The sequence below is a fragment of the Anguilla rostrata genome, chromosome 7 (assembly GCF_018555375.3).
Source record: "Anguilla rostrata isolate EN2019 chromosome 7, ASM1855537v3, whole genome shotgun sequence".
NCBI lineage: Eukaryota > Metazoa > Chordata > Actinopteri > Anguilliformes > Anguillidae > Anguilla > Anguilla rostrata.
In genome coordinates, this window is record NC_057939.1 from 7355774 (window position 1) to 7376845 (window position 21072).

At 51.1% G+C, this 21072-nt stretch overlaps 1 protein-coding gene across 17 annotated transcripts in view; it reads right to left on the minus strand.

Annotated features, from left to right (window-relative positions):
- The window catches only part of celf2 (cugbp, Elav-like family member 2), a 177507-nt gene that overhangs the window by 29744 nt on the left and 126691 nt on the right, over positions 1 to 21072 (minus strand). For 9 of the 17 annotated variants that reach the window (XM_064342579.1, XM_064342577.1, XM_064342576.1 and 6 more), the window contains 5 exons: positions 19317 to 19365; positions 14548 to 14682; positions 9925 to 10004; positions 3982 to 4206; positions 2980 to 3043 (listed from right to left, as the gene is read on the minus strand). In XM_064342579.1, coding sequence (XP_064198649.1) covers positions 2980 to 3043; positions 3982 to 4206; positions 9925 to 10004; positions 14548 to 14682; positions 19317 to 19365 — 553 coding nt within the window. The remainder of the gene's footprint in view (positions 1 to 2979; positions 3044 to 3981; positions 4207 to 9924; positions 10005 to 14547; positions 14683 to 19316; positions 19366 to 21072) is intronic. The other 8 variants (XM_064342592.1, XM_064342582.1, XM_064342593.1 and 5 more) reach the window with 1 other exon arrangement.

The window sequence follows — 21072 nt, forward strand, 5'->3', positions numbered from 1 at the left end:
ACTCGACGCTCGTGTGCGCGTAATTCTTTCCACAGTCTATACCCGTATCTATCCGACAACAATGCCTCCATTTTGTCATCAGGCTACATGCAACGTTCAGCGCCATGCCTGTATAAGAGAGTGCGTATTTGTGCATGTCGTCTGTGCGTATCCCGCGCGAAGTTCGACTTGTCTGCAGCTCAAACCGGCCGCAATTCTCTCTCCTCCTGTGGGCCCTGTATTTTAATACACCGCATTATGGCTCCCCGCACGCGGCTGATCCCCTTCTCTCTGCAAAGCAATCTGGGACAGATGGGGTCTGGACTGAACTCAGCTGCGGCGTTAGTGTTCCACATGTCCCTGTGTTCGGCCATCTTAGCGCACCTTGGTTTCTGCGGCTCGTGGTCTTTAGTCTGTGAGGCTGATTGATTGACAGCTTGGGGGCTTAACTGAGGGGGGAGGGGGGGGATGATTGTTGCTGTTTCCTGACGAGGCGCACGGGCTCATGTACGGTGTAGGGACCAGCAGCGGTACAGAAAAACTAAAAATTAAAAATAAAAAAGGGGGTGGGGGTTTGACACTGTGCGAGAGAAAGTGTGCAGGGCTTTTTGTACTGCACGCGGAGGAAAGATTAGGTTTTACAAACAGAGCTTGTGCGGTTTTCTGATGCAAAGGTGAGATTATTTAGCAGCAAAGAGAGGTATTGAGTAGAGAGGGTGGGGTTTTTAGTACACTATGGGACAGAGAGGGTGGGTTTGTAGTACAGTGCAACTCACTTGGGAACTACTGGACCTAGGAATATGCCAGATGTACTAATAAAACAGGATGGAATAATTAATATGCAAATGTTGTTTATATACTATGCGTGCAATAGCAAAACACTCAGTTAAAACAAAAATAATTACAGGACATGAATAGATAGTACATTCTCTTTATATTTCATCTTTGACTTTTGTTTCAGCTAATAAACAAACTAATAGAAGCGTTTTCATTGGAAAACTACGTATCCACTTGCACACGTAGTATCTTCTGATTTCACATAAAATGCCAAAAAAAAGAGAGATAAAATTAAATAAATGTCTGTTCTTGATCACTGTAACAGGCACAAAATAAAGGTTATTTCCGGTGACAGAGTCGCTGGCTGCCTGAATCTTAGGAAAGTTGGACCAAAGTACAGCTATGAAGTGTTCAGAACATTCGCTAGTCCACACACTCAAAAGTTTTCAAAGATAGGGATAAAAAATTAAAAAAAAACACTGGCAGGTTTATCAAGATATAACGCCGTTATGAGACCGGTGCCAAATCACAAAAATAACATTAGCGAAAGCTACTCATTTATGTTTCAAAGTTCACTTGACAACGAGCAGCGCTATTGTTGGCCGAACGTTTGGAATAAATTGGCAATCCGGCAACTTTCGTTTATAAAAAGCGAAACGTGGCCAAAATAAAAACGCGTTTTACGTTTCGGCTGAGAGGACTGCGCCATCGTTCGGCCAACGGATCGAGCCAAGCTGAAGGTGAGAAGCAGCATTAAACTGTGTCTCACCTGCGAGGGGTTCTCATTCATAAACTGACGCACGATATATTTCACTACTAAAGCTACTGTCTGATAAAAGGTAAAAAAACAACCTCACACTGGCTGTAATTTACGAAGACATTTCCTTTACACAAATTTGTTCCTTCTTTTTCATTGGAAGGTAACTCAGCACCTATGAGTACATTGCTACAATTTTCCAGGAAGGACACTCTTCTTAAAAGTGGCCTGCACAGTATCGTATGGGTGGGGGGGGGTTATAATATTGTACAGCAGCAAAAACCCTGTTCCTGGAGATCTACCGTCCTGCAGGTTCACACCAATACCGTCACAGCACACAGCTACAGACCTCTTTGAGCTGCTAATTAGTAGAATCATGTGTGCCAAATCAGGGTTGAAATGAAGACACACATGACAGTAGCTCTCCAGGAACAGAGTTGGGCAGCCCTGCTGTACAGGGTGCATGGCAATGCCAGGACGGGTACTGTAAGGCTGGGGTAGGGAACCAAACCTGGCTCCCTAAAAATCAGCATGGGCCCCAAAGATAGATATAATGTGTATATTCATTTGCTTAGAGTTTGTACAGTGTGTATATTTTACGGGAAGGATGGAAAATTTACTGCAATGGAATACAAATGGTACAGCAGAAAGGAGAGAAAGTAAGAACTTGATAAAGATGCACTAATTCAAATCGTTGGCAGTGAGTCGCACAATGGAACCGGGCTCCAGTCAGACAGGCATTTATAACAAAACATTTTAACTTGACGTTCTTTTTTTTATTAACCTCAAAGTACGCCATTACGAGACATCGTCCGTTATTATCCTGGTTGAGAAAACCCTTTTTTTACAGCCTTTGTGTAACGGCGGCACTGAAATTAATTTACGGCGCGCGCGTTGCAACTTTTCATTGTCTTAACAGGCGGAGACGCAAGCGCTTCACTGGAGAGCGGCGTAATCTTTATCAAGAGGGGACATCTGACCTCGTAAATTTCCTCCGCCGCTCGGGTAATCACTGCCATCCCCCGGCAAAGTGTGCGACAACACATTCAGACAACAAACGACTTCCAGCCGAGGTTTCCCCGCGCACAGAACGCGCGTTCAGAAGCGCCATCAGAAACGACCGTCTTAGATAAGCCTAACCCCTCCCAAACTGTATCCAGGCTGAATTATGCGCCCTCTGGCAACACGTTCGTGATCCGTGTTCCAGTCGGAGGGGTGAGGTAGGACCGGGGTGCGTGGTGACGTGTGGGCGGGGCCTGTGGCACGGTTCTTTGAGAAGGTAAGAGAGAGACCGCGGCCCTGTTGCTTGGCTGTGTACTGTGCAGAATAGGGGGCTTGGTGGTGTCGTACAGGGGGGCTTGTGATGCTGTACGGGGGGGGGGGGGGCTTTGTGGTGTCTTACTGGGGGGGGGGGCTTTGGGTGTCGTACAGGCAGGTGAGCGGTTTTAGCGTCATGCTAGACTTACCTGCCATCTGCTGAATTCCACTGAAGGCTCCCAGATTACTGGAGGAAGTAGCCTGCTGAAGAAGCTGAGAACGAGAGAGAGAGGGGGAGAGAGAGAGAGAGAGCAAGAAGGAGGGAGGGAGAGAGGGAGAGGGAGAGAGAGAATCAGGAAGGGGACACCAGCTTAACTGCGTATGTAATAACTGAAAGTTTACGCGGAGTAACACACTGTAACTGACACACTTTGGGTAAAGAGGAGACAAGGCATTGACTAATGCATGATATCATGACAGTGCAGCGATTTATACGCTTCCTTGTTCTTGCAGTAGGATTAGAAAACATATAAACTATCTGAATAACAAACTGTGGTACTGACAGTTCCTAACATATCAAGTACCCGGTCCTTTTAAAAACAGATAAGATGTCTGTAGTTGCTGTGAAAAAAGGCAAAATGTCAAGGTGTGATTTCCTTCTAAAGGATCTCCTGCTCCTGCTGCTGAACAGTTGCCCCCCTCTGTAAAGTTCACATATTTTCTATAAAAGGACAATATATCCTGTTCCATATCTCCAGTACAGTTCAAAATGGCGCCACGCAGAGTCAGTTCTACAGGCTTTCTATAAACAAGCGTCTGGAAAAAAACACAGTGTTCTCAAGGCCAGCAGTGTCACTGTGGCAGAGCAGGAGCCGTTCCTTTATCGCCAGGCCCCTGAAAGCGGGGAAACATCGCTACGGCCTGTAATACCAGCGCGTTTACACGCCGGTAAAGGTTACACCCGAAAGGAAAGGGCAGTCCTGTGGACAGTGGCACCCATAATTAAAGGAAAAGTTACGCGTGTCTGTGCTGCTGTGTGTATAAACAGGTGTCAGAGAGGCTGGGGGTGGAGGGAGTGGAGAGGGGGGGGGGGAGATGGGGGGCAGAAGAGTGGAGATTAGGGGGGATAGTGAGGGAGGGGGGCGGGGGGGTGGGTGGGGGGTATCGGGGGGTGCGGAGGCGGGGGCGGGGCTCAGCGGGCGGTGACTGACTGCGGCTGCTGCGACGGCTTGGTTGGCGGTAGGCGACGGGGCGACGGAGGCGGGGCTTCTTACTGCCAGATACTGCGGGGTGAGGCCGCCCAGGCCGGTCAGGTTGCCCCAGGTGGTGGCGCTGTTGAGCTGCTGCATCTGCTGGGCCAGCTGCTGCTGCAGGCGCCGCTGCTCCTTGTCCTTCTGCGTGTCGGCGAACTTCACCACGATGGGCGAGGAGCAGCCCTGCGGGGGGGGGGGGGGGGGGGGGAGGGAGAGCGTCATCAGGTTCCGCGCACACGCACACACATGCACTCGTGCACAGGCACATGCACGCACGGACGGACACACACGCTCACACGTACAAACACATGCACACGCACACACACTTGCACAGCTGTGCACACACGCTCACAGGTACACACACACTCACGCTCACTCGTGCGCACACACACACACACGCGCACACAGTATCTGGGGAAAGGAAGGACTGATTCTCCATTTAATACACTCTCAACAACCCCAAAATTGAAATTCCGGCTTTGAATTCAATAGCAAAAAAAGAAGAAGAAAAAAAAAGAGGCACTGTGGATTTATTTCAGTGATTTCCTGATTTATAAAACTATTTCATCACCTCAATGAAACGGAGAGTGGGAATGGTCTGGCGCTGAGATCTAACGGCTAGCTAGCGCGCGCGCGGCTACGGCAACCGTCCTGCAACTTCCTCCTCGCCGCGCCTTCGCGGTTCCACGAGGCCGCGGGCGCCACGGCGTCGGACCCGCGTCTTCGAGAACCCCGACTATCAGCGCGCGCGTCCATCGTGTGTTCAGTACGTGTTCAGCATGTGTGTGTGTGTGTGTGTGTGTGTGTGTGTGTGTATGTTCAGCTCTTCTCAGGACTGGCGGTGCTCTACAACCTCGACGAAAACAGGCAGGAAAGGGGCGAGAACACAAGGACACGAAAACACCAGGGGGTGTCCAATCTAACCCTAAAAGGGCCGGTGTGGGTGTGGGCTTTTGTTCTAGCCCAGCACTGACACCTGATCCAGCTTAATTAGCTAATCATGGTCTTCAATCAAGAGCGCGATAATTAGAAACAGGTGTCGAAATGATCGGCTAAAACAAAAACCTGCACCCACACCAGGCCCCATTTTTCGGGGTAACACTGCACACCCCTGCCCAGCACAGAAAGGGTTGGTGTTCGGCTCGCTAATGCACAGCTCAGGATGCACGTTTGTGCTAAGCGCAGATATACTGCGGTCCACACCGCCGCACTGCATGCAGGGAACGCCCTGAATCACAACACGCAGCTCCTGCCCCGACTGCGTCAGCTCGTGGGGCCGACTGTCAAACACAGCTGCACCTGCCTTAATGTCATTTACCCACGGTGCATTTGCTGCCACCTCCATTACGCACGCACAGACAGGCATGAACGCACACACAACCGCACACTTAGACACACACAACCGCACACTTAGACACACACACACACGCGAAAAAAAGAACACGCATGGGCACACACACACACACACACACACACACACGCGCGAAAAAAAGAACATGCATGGGCACACACACACACGCAGACACACACACACACACAAAAGGTGCAACGAGTTCTTTCGGTGGGATCACAAGCCAGGGCAAATCTAGGGTTACACCGAAGGTTCCATTTCCACAAAATATCCTCTTGCACTTAACAGGCCTCCTCCCGGAATTAATCAAACTGTCAGCTACTCAGAGACGTGCAGATGGCACACATATATTACGTTTGCCCGGCTGTGTTGAGTCGCGGCGTAGACGGGCACGCGCATCTGTGAGACGTGTGTGCAACAGGGAAGGCGCTGAAATGAATACGGGATCGGAAAGACTGATATCGAACTGTGCAGCGTACGTGCGCACTTCAAAACCCACCCTTATATGCACTTACACCACCCACAGCAGCAGATGAAACAAAGTCATCGGCACCATACGGTAGGCCACAGTTCAATTTACTAGGCCGTGTATTTTTGTCAGATTGCCCGAGTGGATTCAGGGCATTTTGAGATCAAAAAGTCACACATCGCTTCATCTGTGGGATCTGAGGGGAGAGAGAACCTTTGAGAGATCGATATCTGATGGAAAACTGCCCCCCCCCCCACCCCCCGTTGCACGCCAGCTTGCCCAGTATTCCCAGAATTCCCAATTCACTGAGGGGAATCTGATCCGACTGTCGTCAAGGGGCTTTCTGGGTCCGGGCGTCTCGGAGATGTTTATTCCATTTGTAAGAGTAATTTTCTTTTTTTTCTGTTCTTCTTCCACTGAGTGACAAGGGGGGGGGCGGGAAAAAAAAAAAAAAACAATCTGCTGGAGGTGCCAATCAAGGGGTCCCGCCTCGGCCCTCTGAGCGCCGCGGGGCCGGCCTTCACTCCGTTAAATATCTCATTACATCTGCCGACACCCCTGAGATTGAAACGGGTCTGCGGCCTACGACTGCGGAGAACGCCGCCGCCCCTTCCTCCTCCTCCTCCTCCTCCTCCCCAGCCCGGAGTGCGCCCCCCCCGTACCTCCCGAAACGCTCCCGACCCCGCCCCGCTCCGTTTCCACACGCGGGTTCAACCACCCCCCCCCCCGCTACATTAATTACATTTATTTATTTCCACCGCCTCTCCATTTCGCAGCGGAGGAATTAAAAAGCACACTCCAGTTCACTCGCTAATCAATTCCTGTTCTGTTCAGTCTATCATTACCTGCCGCCGCACAAGGACAAGAAAAATATTGGTTTCACATTTCAGGTTTTTCAATCGCGTTCCGCTCGCTGACAGCGCGCCGTCTCCGGGGGGGGGGCCTGCAGGCGGGAGGGGGGTCGAGACGTCGTTTTACCGGAGCCGCGGACGGTTAGCCGCTAACGAAACGGAGCGCGGCGCGAGCGCGTCGCGTCCGGCTCTTTGAGGACGTCGTCCTCTCGGAAAAAACCGCTCGAGAGCCTCGTCTGGAGAGGACGAGGCGGCCGGAGTGGGGGGGATGGCCGCCACGTCCGCAGGTCGGTGGAACGGTTCGCCATCAGCCGAGCTCAAACGAGTCCGCTTTCACGCCGAACATTTCCGGCGGGCTGACTTTGCAAATGAGTCCGTCGAAGCTCTACACGGTCTGGAGAGCCGCGTAATGCGTACGGTCGGGTTTTACTGCGGCACGGTCAAGCGCGTCGCCCCGCTAAATCTCCACGGGCTCCGGGCGAGTCAAACGGCTTTAAAAAAAGACCGCTAATTCTCTGAGAGACGCGGTCCCTTCTGCCGCGAGCGGAAGACCAATCCTGACCGCATACGCTCCGCTCCTCCTGAGCAGAACGCTTCGGAGAGCACGTACGCCATCCCAACTGACGCCTTCGCTAACGAGCGTGAGCGGGACTTCACCCTGCCCTCGTGCAAAAACACCCTGACCAGCAGGACAGAGGAACGCACCGGAAATTAGGCTGTTCCATTACCATGGCCAGTTTGCCAGGAGCCGATGCACAGCCGGTGTGGGTTAACCAAAAACACCGATCGCTAGCGTGCCCAGTGCCGGGAGAATAACAGATGAAGGACCTCTGGTCACTGCAGGTCATTGGCTCCTGTCATTGGGCTGAACCCAAGGTCCTACGGCTGAAATTTAGCCGTCCTAAAGGAACGCCAGCATCAATTACAGCTCTTTCTGCGAGGTCAGCGGGTTAGGGGTTTGAAGAGGACGTCGGTTAAGGCGCCCCCGGTCGCAGGCGTTTCCCAGTACGGCACTGGCCGTCCCCTAACCTTCCCGCGGTGTCTCGCCTCTCATACCTAACCGCTATTTTCAGCCCGCGTTCCTCCCATCCGCGAACACGGCCGCCATTTGCAATCTCGCGAGGAAACGTCCAAAGGCCTTCGTCGCGTAGACGTCCTGCTGAAACGCACGCTACTGCTACCCCCCCCCCCACACCACCCCCACCCTGCTACAGTAAAACGGCCTCACGTGTATCGAAGGTAAAAACAGAAACGAGGTCAACAAAATGGGCCGATTGCTGGCTTGTTCGCGGGGAGCGGAGGGCTAGTCCGCTTCAGGACGGCGACGCCTTTGTGTCGAGTTCCACAGCCGCTCCGCTGCACGCCGCGTGTGGCCCGAATCGCCATGACGACGGGGGACGGCGAGGGTCGGCAAACGGGATGCGACCGTTAACGAACACGGCGGCGAATCAGACTTTGGCGGGGGTCCGTAAACAAAGCGGAGGGGAGCAGAAATGAAGTTGACCCAGTTTGGGCTTCTGGGAGTCGGCCAGGGTAAACACAGCGGCTCGATCAAACAAACAGGGGGCCCCATGTGCACCATTCACTCCCCGCACCCCCCCCCCCAATCTGACCCCACGGCTGCTGTCATTTCCATTTTCAATATCTCCTCATTTTCTTCTCTTTTCAACACTGGCCCTCGTCCAAAAAATCAGGACTAAACAGGACATCTAAAATGGCTCTAATGGAAAGAGAAAAAAAAAAACCTTGCCAATAACCACATGTCACTCACAAACATCCATCCCCAGACACATAGCTTTTTATTTATTTTTAAATTGCTAATGGGTTACATAAAAAGTACAGGCCACCTCCTTGCCCTCCCGCCAAAGCAGTTTATTCCAGACTGAAAAGGACAAATGAAGCCATCCCGTGCAATTTTCTGCTTTATAACTTCTGACGACAGCAACAGCGCAAACACGACGAGTGCGTTCAGCCGAACTGCTGGGGTGGGGGGGTGGGGGTGTGATGAGCGAGATTCGGCTTTAGCGAGGGCGTGGGACACGATGGCGCCGTTCTTACGGCCTCCCGCTCGCACACACACGCACGCCCACACACGCACACACACACACACACACGCACGCACACACACACACACACACACGCTCGACACACACACGCACACATACGCTCGCACGCGCACACACACACACACACACGCTCGCACACACACACGCACACATACGCTCGCACGCACACACACACACGCACGCACACACACACACACACACGCTCTCACACACACACGCACACATACGCTCGCACGCACACACACACACGCACGCACACACACACACACACACACGCTCGCACACACACACACACACACACGCACGCATGCACGCACACACACACACGCGCACGCGGGACACAGCTGTGTGGCAGTCAGTAACGAGCGACCTGAAAAAGAGAAGGGGGGGGGGGCCCCTGATTTTGCGAACGAGGGCCTGCTCGGGTGAGGGCTGAGGACACGGTGGCTGAGTGTGCGGGACAACGGGACGGGACGGGACGGGACGGGACAGCATATCGTTCGAAAGGACGCGCCGCGGAAGGCCGAAACCCATTCGAGGAGTCATCAAAGGTGACATTTTGACTTGCGTCGAGCGGGGGGGACTCCAGCAAAGACTTTATTGCTCTATCGAGGAACACAGGAAACGTTTCCAGAGGCCTGCTGGCACTGGCTGGAGGTTGTCTGGCTTTAAAGTCACCTTCCAGCGCCTCTGGCAGGGGTCCCGCTTCATCCGCGGGACAGCCGCTGCAGCCAAGACCCGTCTTATCTGACGCCGGCTCTTAAAAACAACGTCCTGCCCCTTTCAAGAGGAACGGAGTCCCTTCAACTCTCATCTCACGGTTTTGTTTTTTTTTTGGACTTTTTGTGACTGTTGTGTAAGTATTCGGAGCATTTTTTTTTTTAGTCGCGTGTGTGTTTTACCCCCCCTACCCCCTCACCCCCACTTTCAATTTCAGCAAAAGAATGTAGCTGTGACATTTCCCAAGTGACTCCACCACACAGAAACATCAGCAGAGGAGGAAGCAGGAGAGAGAGAGAGAGAGAGAAAGAGAGGGAGAGGGAGAAAGAGAGAACGAGAGGGGGAAAAGAGAGAGAGCGCGCAGGAGAAGAGTCAGAGAGAGAGAGAGAAAGAGAGAAAGAGAGAGAGAGAGAGAGGAAAAAAGAGGGCAGAATGATACAGTACCTCCATGGTCTGTGACTGGTGCATGGCTTTGATTGCATTCTGTGCCATAGCCCTGGTAGAAAACGTGACAAACGCACAGCCTGCAGGGGGGACAACGGGAGAGGAGGAGCGGGAGGAGGAGAGACCAGAGAAAACAAAACAAGACAAAAGGGTTGGACAACTCGTTATAAACCCAAAAAACAGAGATTCTACAGTCAACGCTCCACAGGACGACATTTTTTTTTTTTTTTTAAACTCGGCAGCGAGCACACGGAGATTCAGAACGACATCAACCACAGGAAACATCTGCTTTTTCTTTTTTTCATTCACAGCCCAGGACTTGTTAATCTAGAAGCTTCAGACGTGAGACGTTTTTTTTTTTTTTTGGACACACCATGGGGTGTGAGGGTGGGTCTGGATATTGAATGGGGGGTTGGGGGGTTGAGGGGGGTGGGGGGGTTAAAACGCTCCCCCTCTCTCTCACACGCGGGACTTCGCGGGGCTCGGTTACGGCTGATGGAGGGGCCGCCGGTCCGCCGGTGCGCCGGGAGAGCGGGCGACTCGGATTAGCATTTATATTCACCCGCTCAGCCGTCCGCGTCCCGTACGGAGACGCCCCCGCCCCCCCTCCACCCCGGACCCCGCGTTCGTCACCGCTGAGCCTCGGCTCTCCGTAATGATGACAAACGGTCCCGGCGGGTGGTTCGCGGGTTCCGGGGGGGGGGGCACCGCGGTCTGCGTGCGGCTAAAACGGAAACGGCAGCTCGGTTCGCAGGCCGCGGACAAACTGCGCCAATTTGGGAGCGCGGCGCCGTTTGGCGGTAAAAAGGCGTCTCTAAGAGGGGGGGGGGGGTCGTTTCTGTGTAATCTCAGCCTCCCCCCCTGATGGAAAATGACTTTTCTCCCCTCCGGTGGACAGAGTCACAATTACGCGGATCTGTTTTTGTTGTTAATACAGGATCAGATCCGGCTCTTTTTTTTTTTTTTTGACTACGCCGGCGTTGTGAGAGAAGGGTGGAGTCCCCCCCCCCCAGTTTCTTTCATCCCCGCTATAACCCGTTTAGCGGTTCAAGGGATGATTAGAAAAAAATAAATATGGAAGGAACCTGCAAAGCGTTTCAACCCCCCAGGCTGAGTAAGGGCAGCAGTGAACACAGAGACACTTTATTAAGAGATCAGTCTGATCAGCCCCACGTGAAGGAGATGGAATTTACCAGATTATCAAGTCATGACTGCAGTGACATCTGATTCACAGAGCAGACGTACGGACAGACAGTGACAGAGAGAGAGAGAGAAAGAGAGAGAGAAAGACAAGGGGAGAGAAAAAGGCCAAGAGAGAGAGGTGGGAGAGGGGGGGAGAGAAAAAAAGAGAATGAAAGTGTAAGAGACCAACAGGATTGTCAGAGGGATTGTGTAATAGAGCACAGAGAGAGAAAGAGAGAGAAAGAGGGAGAGAGAAGCTCCCTGTCATTAACACAAGTGCTATCATTGACCTGCGAGTTTCAAGGTTTCACAGTTGTTCACCTTCCCTCTCTTACAGGAGGAATGCTAAAAGTTCTCCAGCCTGTGGGCTGCTTGCTGGGGATTGGCTGGGCGCTCATTATGTCATTATGCACAGCCTCCTCCAGGAGTTCACAGACGAGGTCGGTTACTGCGCACCATTTCCACAGCGAAACGGCAAGAATACCGGCCTCGTTCTGTCCCGTTTAACACGGCCACAGCAAGCAAGCGAAAGAAAAGCGAAATAAATTCATTATCAAGCAAAACATCATAAATAATCATTTTTGACTAGAAAATTGAAAAAAAAGTGTCATGTAGATTTGCCGTGTCATTTCAAAAAAAAAAAAAAGTTGGTAAACACTGAATTCCACTTTCGGTAGTTCGGCATTGTTAAAATGACCCAGATGTGACTTCTCTTTAGAAAAGTAATGAAAACTCATCTCTCCGTGAGGTGACCCATTTGTCAGACTTTGGGAGCGCAGTGTTCAGATTCCAGGTCCTCACTCGCTCTCCCCGCACAGCGCAGTAAGAGCGTGAGTTCAGAGAGGCGGGAGGCTGCTTTGCGTTTCGCCCGAAGGAAGAAAAACATGTATTCTCTCTGAATTTCTTACGATGCCAGCCTCTCTCTCTCTCTCTCATTCTCTCTCTCTCTTTGTCCCTTTCCTACAGGGACCTGATACAGAACAGTCACTGCATTACAGTGCGTGGAGTAGATTAATAAAACACGTCCACAGAGGGCACAGTAATTTACTCTCATCAAAAAAAAAAAAAAAAAAATGTATAAATAAATTTTTTAAAAAGTCCAACTACTTTGGTAATTTGGTGGCTAGACGACGGAGATACGGCTAAAAATACGGCAGTCCGCATTCTGTCGTCATGTGCCGGGGAGAGCAGTCCTTTAAAGAAAGTAGGGTAGCTCCCTGGGCTCCGGCTTCCGCGCGCGGTGCGCTCCATATTTTATTAATAGCCGGCTGGGCGCAGCGCTGGGGCTGGGCTGGGCTGAGCGATGCCGCTGCTTAGCGCCAGGCAGAGCGCTAGCCGCGGCTCGGGGGCGCGCGGATGAGCGGGAGGCCTAGTTGAAGACCCATTTATCAGCACCTGAGAGCAGCGCTGCATCCTCCTGCAGCCGCTCCTTATACTTTCTTCTTCTTCAGTTTTTTTTTGTTTTGTTGCTATTTTAGACGATTGCATTTCCACCCAGTCAGATTTCTGTAAATAACTCTCTCTCGCTCTCTCTGTCTCTCTCTCTCTGTAAAATCTCGGAACGCGGATGGCTTATTGGATCTTGTGTACGGCTGAAATATTAATTCGGGACTTGAAGAGCGTGATGGAGGAGGAAGCGAGAGGAATCTGGAAAGATGGAGGACGCAGCGGGAGAGAGCGGCTGCCCGAGGAACAGAGAGGCTGCTGGGAAGTCAGAGGACTGACGCGCTGGTAGCGTGCGCCTACAGAGCGGTGGTAAGTCTGCTCAGATAGATACGTTAAGAGAGAAGACTCAACAAAAAAGACAACATATACAACACGACAAAATAAACAGAATCAACCAAATGACAGAAGAGACACCAACTCTACCTTGTGTTGGAAGAGAGGACAGACAGGACATTTAGATATCTGCACATTTTGTTTTTTACTGAAATGTTAGAAGTATGAGGAGGCCATTGACCATTGGGCAGTTCCTGTCTTGTTTGTCAGTGCTTATAAACAGCAACTGGGTTGTTATGAAGACTAAATCCACCCATTCGTCTCCAGGAGGACATCCTCAGCACTGCCACCTGCTGGACGGAGGGGAGACTTGCAGCGTGGGGCTGCCATGGCGTCGCAACACCTCAGGTGGCCCAAACTAAAGATGGGGAGGAAGAAAGACAACCTGCCCAGGCCTCATGAAAGCCCAAAAGCACAAAAGCCTCCTTCTTCTTAAGAGCTTCTCTTGGAAAACATTTTTTTTTAAATTTCGGCACAACAGTGGGCGGTTAAGCACAAGACATAGCTAATGGCCTGAACTCAACCCGCCTATTATTTATTCATTTTTCAACAAAGAGTTTTTGAGCGAGGGAGGGAGGGAGACTAGCCGCTGTTCCAAATTAGAAACTGAAAGCACTAAAGAGAGAGAGAGAGAGAGAGAGAGACAACAAAAAGTGCAGAATAAGACTAAAACACAAGACACATCCAGAGGAGTTTTCCACCCAGCGGTCCTATGGAACAGTCACATCTTTTAGGTCAGTATCGTTCCGCCCGGCGGTCAAGAGGGAAGTAATCGAGTCAGATCTTTCCAGAGGGGTCTGCGATTCGTTTTCCCAGATTCGCTGGTAGGACATCTCCTGACCCTAATCCTAACCGACTCACGAAGACACGAGTAACTGATCCAGCCTCAGTGACCCGAGGCGCATCCATCTTCATCGCGAGAGACAGAGGACGGACTGATTCACATGACAGTGAGCGAGGCTGTAAGAGAGAGCAGCAGCTTCTTCACAGGAGTCAACTGCTCAAGGAAGCAGAGTTTCTTGACCTGAAGGACCAGGAAGCGTTTCTTGGACCTGAATGGACCAGGAATGGTTACTCTTGGACCTGAATGGACCAGAACGGTTCTACTTCTCCTATTCACATGAAGAACCAGGTTAAATATGCCTGCAAATAGGCCTGTGATATTTATAACAAGGACGTTTCCGACATGGATATTATGGCTCTTCTAAAGGCTCGGTTGGAAGGAACCAGAAAAATAATCTGTGAACCGGTGTCGGTGTGTGTTTGTCTGTGAGTGCAAGAGAGAATGTGACAAGTAGGTTTTGCATGTGTGAGCCTAGTGTGTGTATTTACATATTTGTGTGTGCACACGTGAGTGAGTATTGTGCATGTGTGTGTGTGTGTGTGTGCGCGCATGTGTATATGTGTGTGTGTGTGCACACGTGAGTGAGTATTGTGCGTGTGTGTGCGTGTGTGTGTATATGTGTGTGTGTGTGTGTGTGCACACGTGAGTGAGTATTGTGCGTGTGTGTGCGCGTGTGACGAGTGTCATCCGGGGAGAGAAGTGGGACTGGTGCTCCGATTCTCTGCTCTGCGTTGCCATGGAATCCAGAGTGAGGGGGGCGCGGGTGGGGGGTGAGGGGTGTGGGTGGGGGTGGCAGACGGACAGGGGCGCACGCTCACCTCTGCTCAGCCCGTCTGGTCCTCTCAGAATTCGGCACTCCTCGATCTGCCCGAACGCAGAGAACATCACTCTGATGTCGTTCTCGTTGCACTTCTTGGAGACCATTCCTATGAACAGTTTTCTGTCTTCCACCGCTGCGAGATAAGAAGAGAAATAATAATGAACAAGGGGGGGGAGGGAGGAGGGGAGGGGAGGGGGGAGGCCATTTTATCTGCTGGTTGTGATCAATCCCTGACACCACATCAGCCCTACTATTCCAAGTCTCAGTTCCCCTTTGTTCTCTTCCTCCTCCCCATTTCATTTTCTCTGTGTCCCCTCTCTCTCCCCCTCTCCCTTTCTCCTCTACACCTCCCACCCTGCTTTTCCTCTGTCCCCATCCCTCTTCCATGCCCGCTTTTGTCTTTTTTCAGCGCCCTCGTCCCATCCCTCTCTTCTCTCACGCTTCTCCTTCTCTTTTTCCACATCGTCCTCTCAGGGCCTTGTGTTTCTCTCTTCATCTCCCCTCCCTCGCTTTCCGTCTCTTCCTCTCTTTGTGCTTTGCCGCAGGCACTCGGGCACCATCTCAGAGAGTCCCCCCCCCCCCCTTCCTCTCCCCCTCCCCAAAACATCAGCCCCGTTTCCCCCTTTTCCCAAACCATCCCAAAAACCGCACGCCTACTACACACAGCACGGACGTCAAACCAGTACACAGAAAATCGCCCTCAACCCTGGGACCGTCGCAAGGACCGTAAGAGAAATTTACCGAAAATTCCAGAAAAACTATGTCGTCTGAATATCGCAGTATCAGGTGAAATTTGCAGCATAGAATTTGAGGGTAAATATGACTAATGAAATTTCAGCTCTTTTCCACCTTCTGTTTTGGAAAAAAACCACACAGTAAATTGGGCAAGAAATGCAATGGGGCGACAATACAAACTATCAGCAAAATGATTCATGCAGGTTAACTGAAATACGATTATTGTGCTATTTGATCTAGAGCAGCAACTTTTCTTTTTCAATTTGTCTAGACATATCTTAAAGGTCCTACATACCGAATTAAATTTCATGACAAATATAATCCATGGTTAATGATTACATTTTTAACTGCCTGTGGCAGGCACTTTTTACTGAACTGCCTTCAAATTTGAAAAAACTCTTCATTTATGGACCAGTGTCTTCACACACCAAAGGGGACCATTTCCTGAACAAGTAAATCTGCTATACATTGGATTGCATAGTGAAATGCAACATGGGTATTTACTGTTCTTCGTTATGCATGGCTCGTTTACAGTATCTCAAAAAGCTGAAGACAAACTGACAATAGGAAATCTTTCACCTATGGGAAACCCCCCCCCCCACAAAGGGGTGGGATTCAAACACGCCACGTGTCATGAGTCATCTAAGGTGAGAAGCCCCGACTTCACAGAACGAAAATCAGGATGGCTGTTAGCCAATCGGATGCACGCTGTTCTCGTAGCCCCTCTTGTAATCTTTTAAAAATGTAATAATTCTAAATTCTACAGCTAAATGGGCTCAATATCTCGGAGTCAAAATGCTTTTTAAGTCCTATTCACTTAATTGCTTTCTCCCATCTACGTCCCTAATTTTCCTACAGTCATCTTCAGTATTTTTTTGTGAGCCCATTTGTGGAGTGCGTGAGAAAGGACAAATCTGACTGCAGCAGCGAGAGTGTGTGTGTGTGTGTATGTGCATGAATGTGTGACTGCACTGAGCTCTGTGTGGGTGTGTGAGGGTGTCTGTGTGTGTGTGTGAGGGTGTCTATGTGTGACTGCACTGTGCTCTGTGCGTGTGTGTGTGTGTGTGTGAGGGTGTCTATGTGTGACTGCAGTGTGCTGTGTGTGGTGTGTGTGTGCGTGCCTGAATACGTATGAATGCACTGTGCTGTGTGCGCGCGTGACTGTGCTGTGTGTGTGTGTGTGTGTGAGGGTGGGTGGGGGTGTGTGTGTGTGTGTGTGTGCGAGGTTGTCTGTGTGTGACTGCAGTGTGCTGTGTGTGTGTGTGTGTGTGACTGGTGTGTTCTGTGTTTGTGTGTGTGTGTGTGCCTGAATACGTATGAATGCACTGTGCTGTGTGCGCTCGTGACTGTGCTGTGTGTGTGTGTGTGTGTGTGTGCTGTGTGTGCGCGTGACTGTGCTGTGTGTGTGTGTGTGTGTGTGTGTGTGTGTGTGAGACTGGTGTGTTCTGTGTGTGTGTGTGTGTGTGTGCGCTGTGTGCGCGCGTGACTGTGCTGTGTGTGTGTGTGTGTGCTGTGTGTGCGCGTGATGTGCTGTGTGTGTGTGTGTGTGTGTGTGTGTGTGTGAGACTGTGTGTTCTGTGTGTGTGTGTGTGTGCGCTGTGTGGCGCGTGACTGTGCTGTGTGTGTGTGTGTGTGTGTGTGTGAGGTCTGTGTGTGACTGCAGTGTGCTGTGTGTGCGCGTGACTGTGCTGTGTGTGTGTGTGAGGGTGTGTGTGTGTGTGTGTGACTGCAGGTGCTGTGTGTGTGTGTGTGTGACTGTGCTGTGTGTGTGTGTGTGTGTGTGTGAGGGTGTGTGTGTGTGTGTGTGTGTGTGTGTGTGAGGGTGTGTGTGTGACTGTGCTGTGTGTGTGTGTGTGTGTGTGTGTGTGTGTGTGTGTGTGTGTGTGTGTGTGTGTGTGAGTTTGTCTGTGTGTGACTGCACAGCTCGTGCCCTCCGACACATTGGATGTAACGCTAATCCAATTCACTTTAAATGAGGAAACTGTCAGCTCTTACCGAGAGGCAATGGAGATAAGCAGGCTGTTGCACTCTGGGAAATCAATAGCGCACTTGTTTATTTTGTTGTCTGAACTGTTTGCGCGTTTTAAACAAACCATCCGGATATGCAAAAGACGCGACCGTTTCGAAAGCTTTATCCCTCTGTACACACACTGTATCACCTCCGAGGAAGACGTGGGGGGAGTTTTCCATAATTCGGTTATGCGCAAACGGAACCTGTGCGGAAAGGAAACGCATCACTGTCGCGCTGAGCAAACACCTGCGCTCGGGCAAACCGTCTAAAAGGCAGAGGCAGTCTGTAAAAGACTCGGGAGGGTCCAGTCACCGACGGGCTCTGGCTCGCCGTGATCCGATAATGGTCTCGTAAGGGCGATCTCTGCACCACCTTTAATCCAGCAGGATGATAAATCAAGTGCTTACTGTCACAGCGTACACAGAGAGGACGGTAAGCATTTATCAGGGTTTCTCCTCTGTAGCGAGACTGCGGTTTAGGCCCCCATTTAGGCTGGGTTTTTATTTTTTACTTTTTTTTAGACTGCGGAATTAAGACACGGTGTTAAACGTGTTGAGAGGCAGTAACACGGACAGGAAAAAAATAGAATCAGTCCTTGGATGGAGTGTTTGTCTTCAGAATGCGTTCAGAAACGCTTTCTTATTGTACCTTATCAACAGTGGCCGTTTCAGTTTGACCCCCTGCCCCCCCCCCTTATGGTAACCTTGCGAATGAATGTCCCGCATAGCAAAACAGTGACGGCCCTGCAAACAGGCTCTCTACAGCGAGCCTCAAACACAACAGGCTCTGGGGAGACAAAGGTTACACAAAACAGGCCAGAAAGTCAATATTTAGCAGAAAAATTTGCTGCTTTGTTTGTCTTACTTGAGATGAAAGGTTTTTCAAACAACGCCTGCTTTCCAGTGCTAACTATTCGGCAGCAGTGCTGCGCTGTAGTCACCTGGATGCCTGGTGGCGGGGGGACGGAGGGGGGGGGCGAGGACTCATTTTCGGGTTTGCTACGTGTTAGCGCTCGCACACGGCGCCTCGTCACAGGTTCCTCCGACTCGACAAAGCTCTCACTTCGAAGGGTTTGGTTTTACATTCCCCAGCCCCGCCCCCCCCCCCCCCAGCCCGACCGCTTCGCGCTGAAAATGGCAGGCACGAGGAGGGAAGCGAGACGCTGAAAATGGTTCCTCTCTCAGACGGATGCTGGGAGCTCCGGCGGCTAACAGAGCAGCTAGCTGCTAGCGCGGCGCGGATCTGCCCGTGCGCTGCGCTATAAAGAGCAGAACGGTGGGGGGAAAAAAAGAACCGCCTTTTAGACAAAAACCCTCCGCCTTTTCGCTTCATACACCTTCCCACCACCGTCGCCCACGCTAGAAGGTCCTCTCGTATGTGTGCGATGTCATCTTACGCAGTTTGGTGGGGGGGGGGGGGGCACTGGCAGTTGAGGCAATGGAAGGAGGACAAATTGGGTGCTCTGCCACATCTCCCCAGCTCTGTAGACTCTCACACGGGAATATTCCTTCATCTTCATTTGAGACGGAGCGTCGCGACGCCCTTGACCCTCTCTCACCGCGGTCGCGTTCGATGACACGCGCGCCGCGTCTCCCCGGGCGCCGCGGCGGCCGCCCATAACTGCCCCATCGCGGCTCCTTAGCGGGCGCTCCCCGGGACCGTTATTGATACGGATGGCCCGCCGCCGCTCCCCAAACGACTTCCAGCGCTGCCTCGAACGGGAATAAAAACGGGGGCGGGAGCCGTCGCTCGGGGGCTGGGGGGGGGGCTAGGGGAGGAGGCGCGGGTCACCGGCGGGCGAAAAAGGGCTGAACTTTCCCTGACTCTGCCTGGCGCTTCAATAATTCATCCGGGCCCCCGCTCACGCTCACCCTTCCTCTCCTGCCGCGGCGTCTCTCTAGCTACTCACGCCTTGAGGCCCCGTGGAGATGTCACCCCCCCCCCCCCCTTCCCTCCCAGGGCTCGCTCGCCGGCCCCGCCCCCTCCGGTTCGCCACCGCCACCGCGTTCTCAGGCACTCACCGTTTGACTTCTCGCTGTCCGCAGGCTTCATCTGAATGGGATGATGCATCTGGAAGAGAAGGGGGGGGGGGGAGAACGCGCGTGTCAGGTGCACTGTGGGTAAAAGGTGAGGAAACTCAATATGGCGAGCAAATAAACAGACTGCAGTTGGGGTCTGCCATCGCCTCTCCCAGCGTCCCTCTCTCTTTATCTGATGGGCTCACAGAAGAATTCCACACAAACAAACCCCCCCACCCCACCCCCAACCCCCGCGCATTTTCCCTTATTGAAACGCCACCATGTGAACTCAGAAAAATAGATAGATAAATAAATAAATATATAAACAAACAAACAGGTTTTTTAAGTTCCACATTAAACAGTTATGAGTCGAATGAAAAGATGAAGGCTTTTTTTTTCTTTTCGATTAGACTGGTGTTATTCCCGTCTGGAAGCGCTCGGGGTGGACGTGATCATGAAAGCCCCACCGTCTCGCTCGCCGGCTAAATTAGCCTTCGGGGCGGCACGTGGGTGTGCGAACGTATCGATCTGTCCTCTGATGCAAGGAGGCAAGATCGGCGCGCGCCGCTGCCACAATCCACAGGCCTGTGGCCAGAATTAAGACTCGTTTTTAAAGAGAGTTTACCAGCAGACACCATTGAGTCTTGAGTTTTAATACATTCTCCCCCCCCCCCCCCCATTTATATGAAATATAACACGAACATGGGTTATATATACATATTACCCCACCTTATTTCCATTACCTTCTTTCACATCTTGTCCCATCTATCATTTCAATTCAATTCAGATGAGCTTTATTGACATTGACGTACCGTACATAGACACATATTGCCCAATCATGAGTACAGCATGCGTGTGTATGCGCACGTGTGTGTGTGTGTGTGTGTGTGTGTGCATGTGTGGTTGTGTGTATGGCAGCTGTTGTGTAGATGTGCAGATTTTTGTATGTAAAATCAATCTATATACATTTCCCTCACTACCTCTACAAAAAATGTCTACTTTCAGTTCCACATGTTAATTCTAGTGACAGAGGACTGCCCATCGCTGACACATTATGGGCTGGCCATTGCACTCTCACTAATTGCTACTTGGGATGCTGGTTTTTGATGCTGATTTACGAATCTGGGCCTTTTCTTTGTGCACTTACTAGACGTCGCTCTGAATAAGAGTGTCAGCTAAATGACTAAAATATAAAATGTAAATGTTACAAATAACCTTTTTTTAAAAGGTAATTTATCTGCAAATATAGATAATATATCATAATAATCTAATGCATAACTATATCACACTTATGCATTTATGAAAAATGATTTTTCCCCTGCAGTGCTCATTATCTAATTTAAGCTGCACAGGGAACATGTAAAAAACACACACCCACACACACACACACACACATTCAGTATTTAAACATTCAGCAACAGATCCTGTGGCAACAACGTTTTTTTGTACTGGGCACGACGGTTCTTTGCTGATGCCACAAAATGCAAATTCACGCATTTGGCGCCACATATAATAATAATAGCGGTCAAACACAAACAAACAATCTGGTCTTGTCTCTGCAGTCGACTTAGGTGATACCAATCAGGTCTGAGAGGGGAACAAGACACACAAACCCCGCGGGAGGAACAGACACGCGTAACAAGGCCACCTCTATCCAAACATCGCTTCAGGGGAGCAGTTCCAGTCACAGACACTTTCAGAAAACGAGTGTGCATGGTACTCAGCCGGGCAGTGTGCATGGTACTCAGCCGGGCAGTGT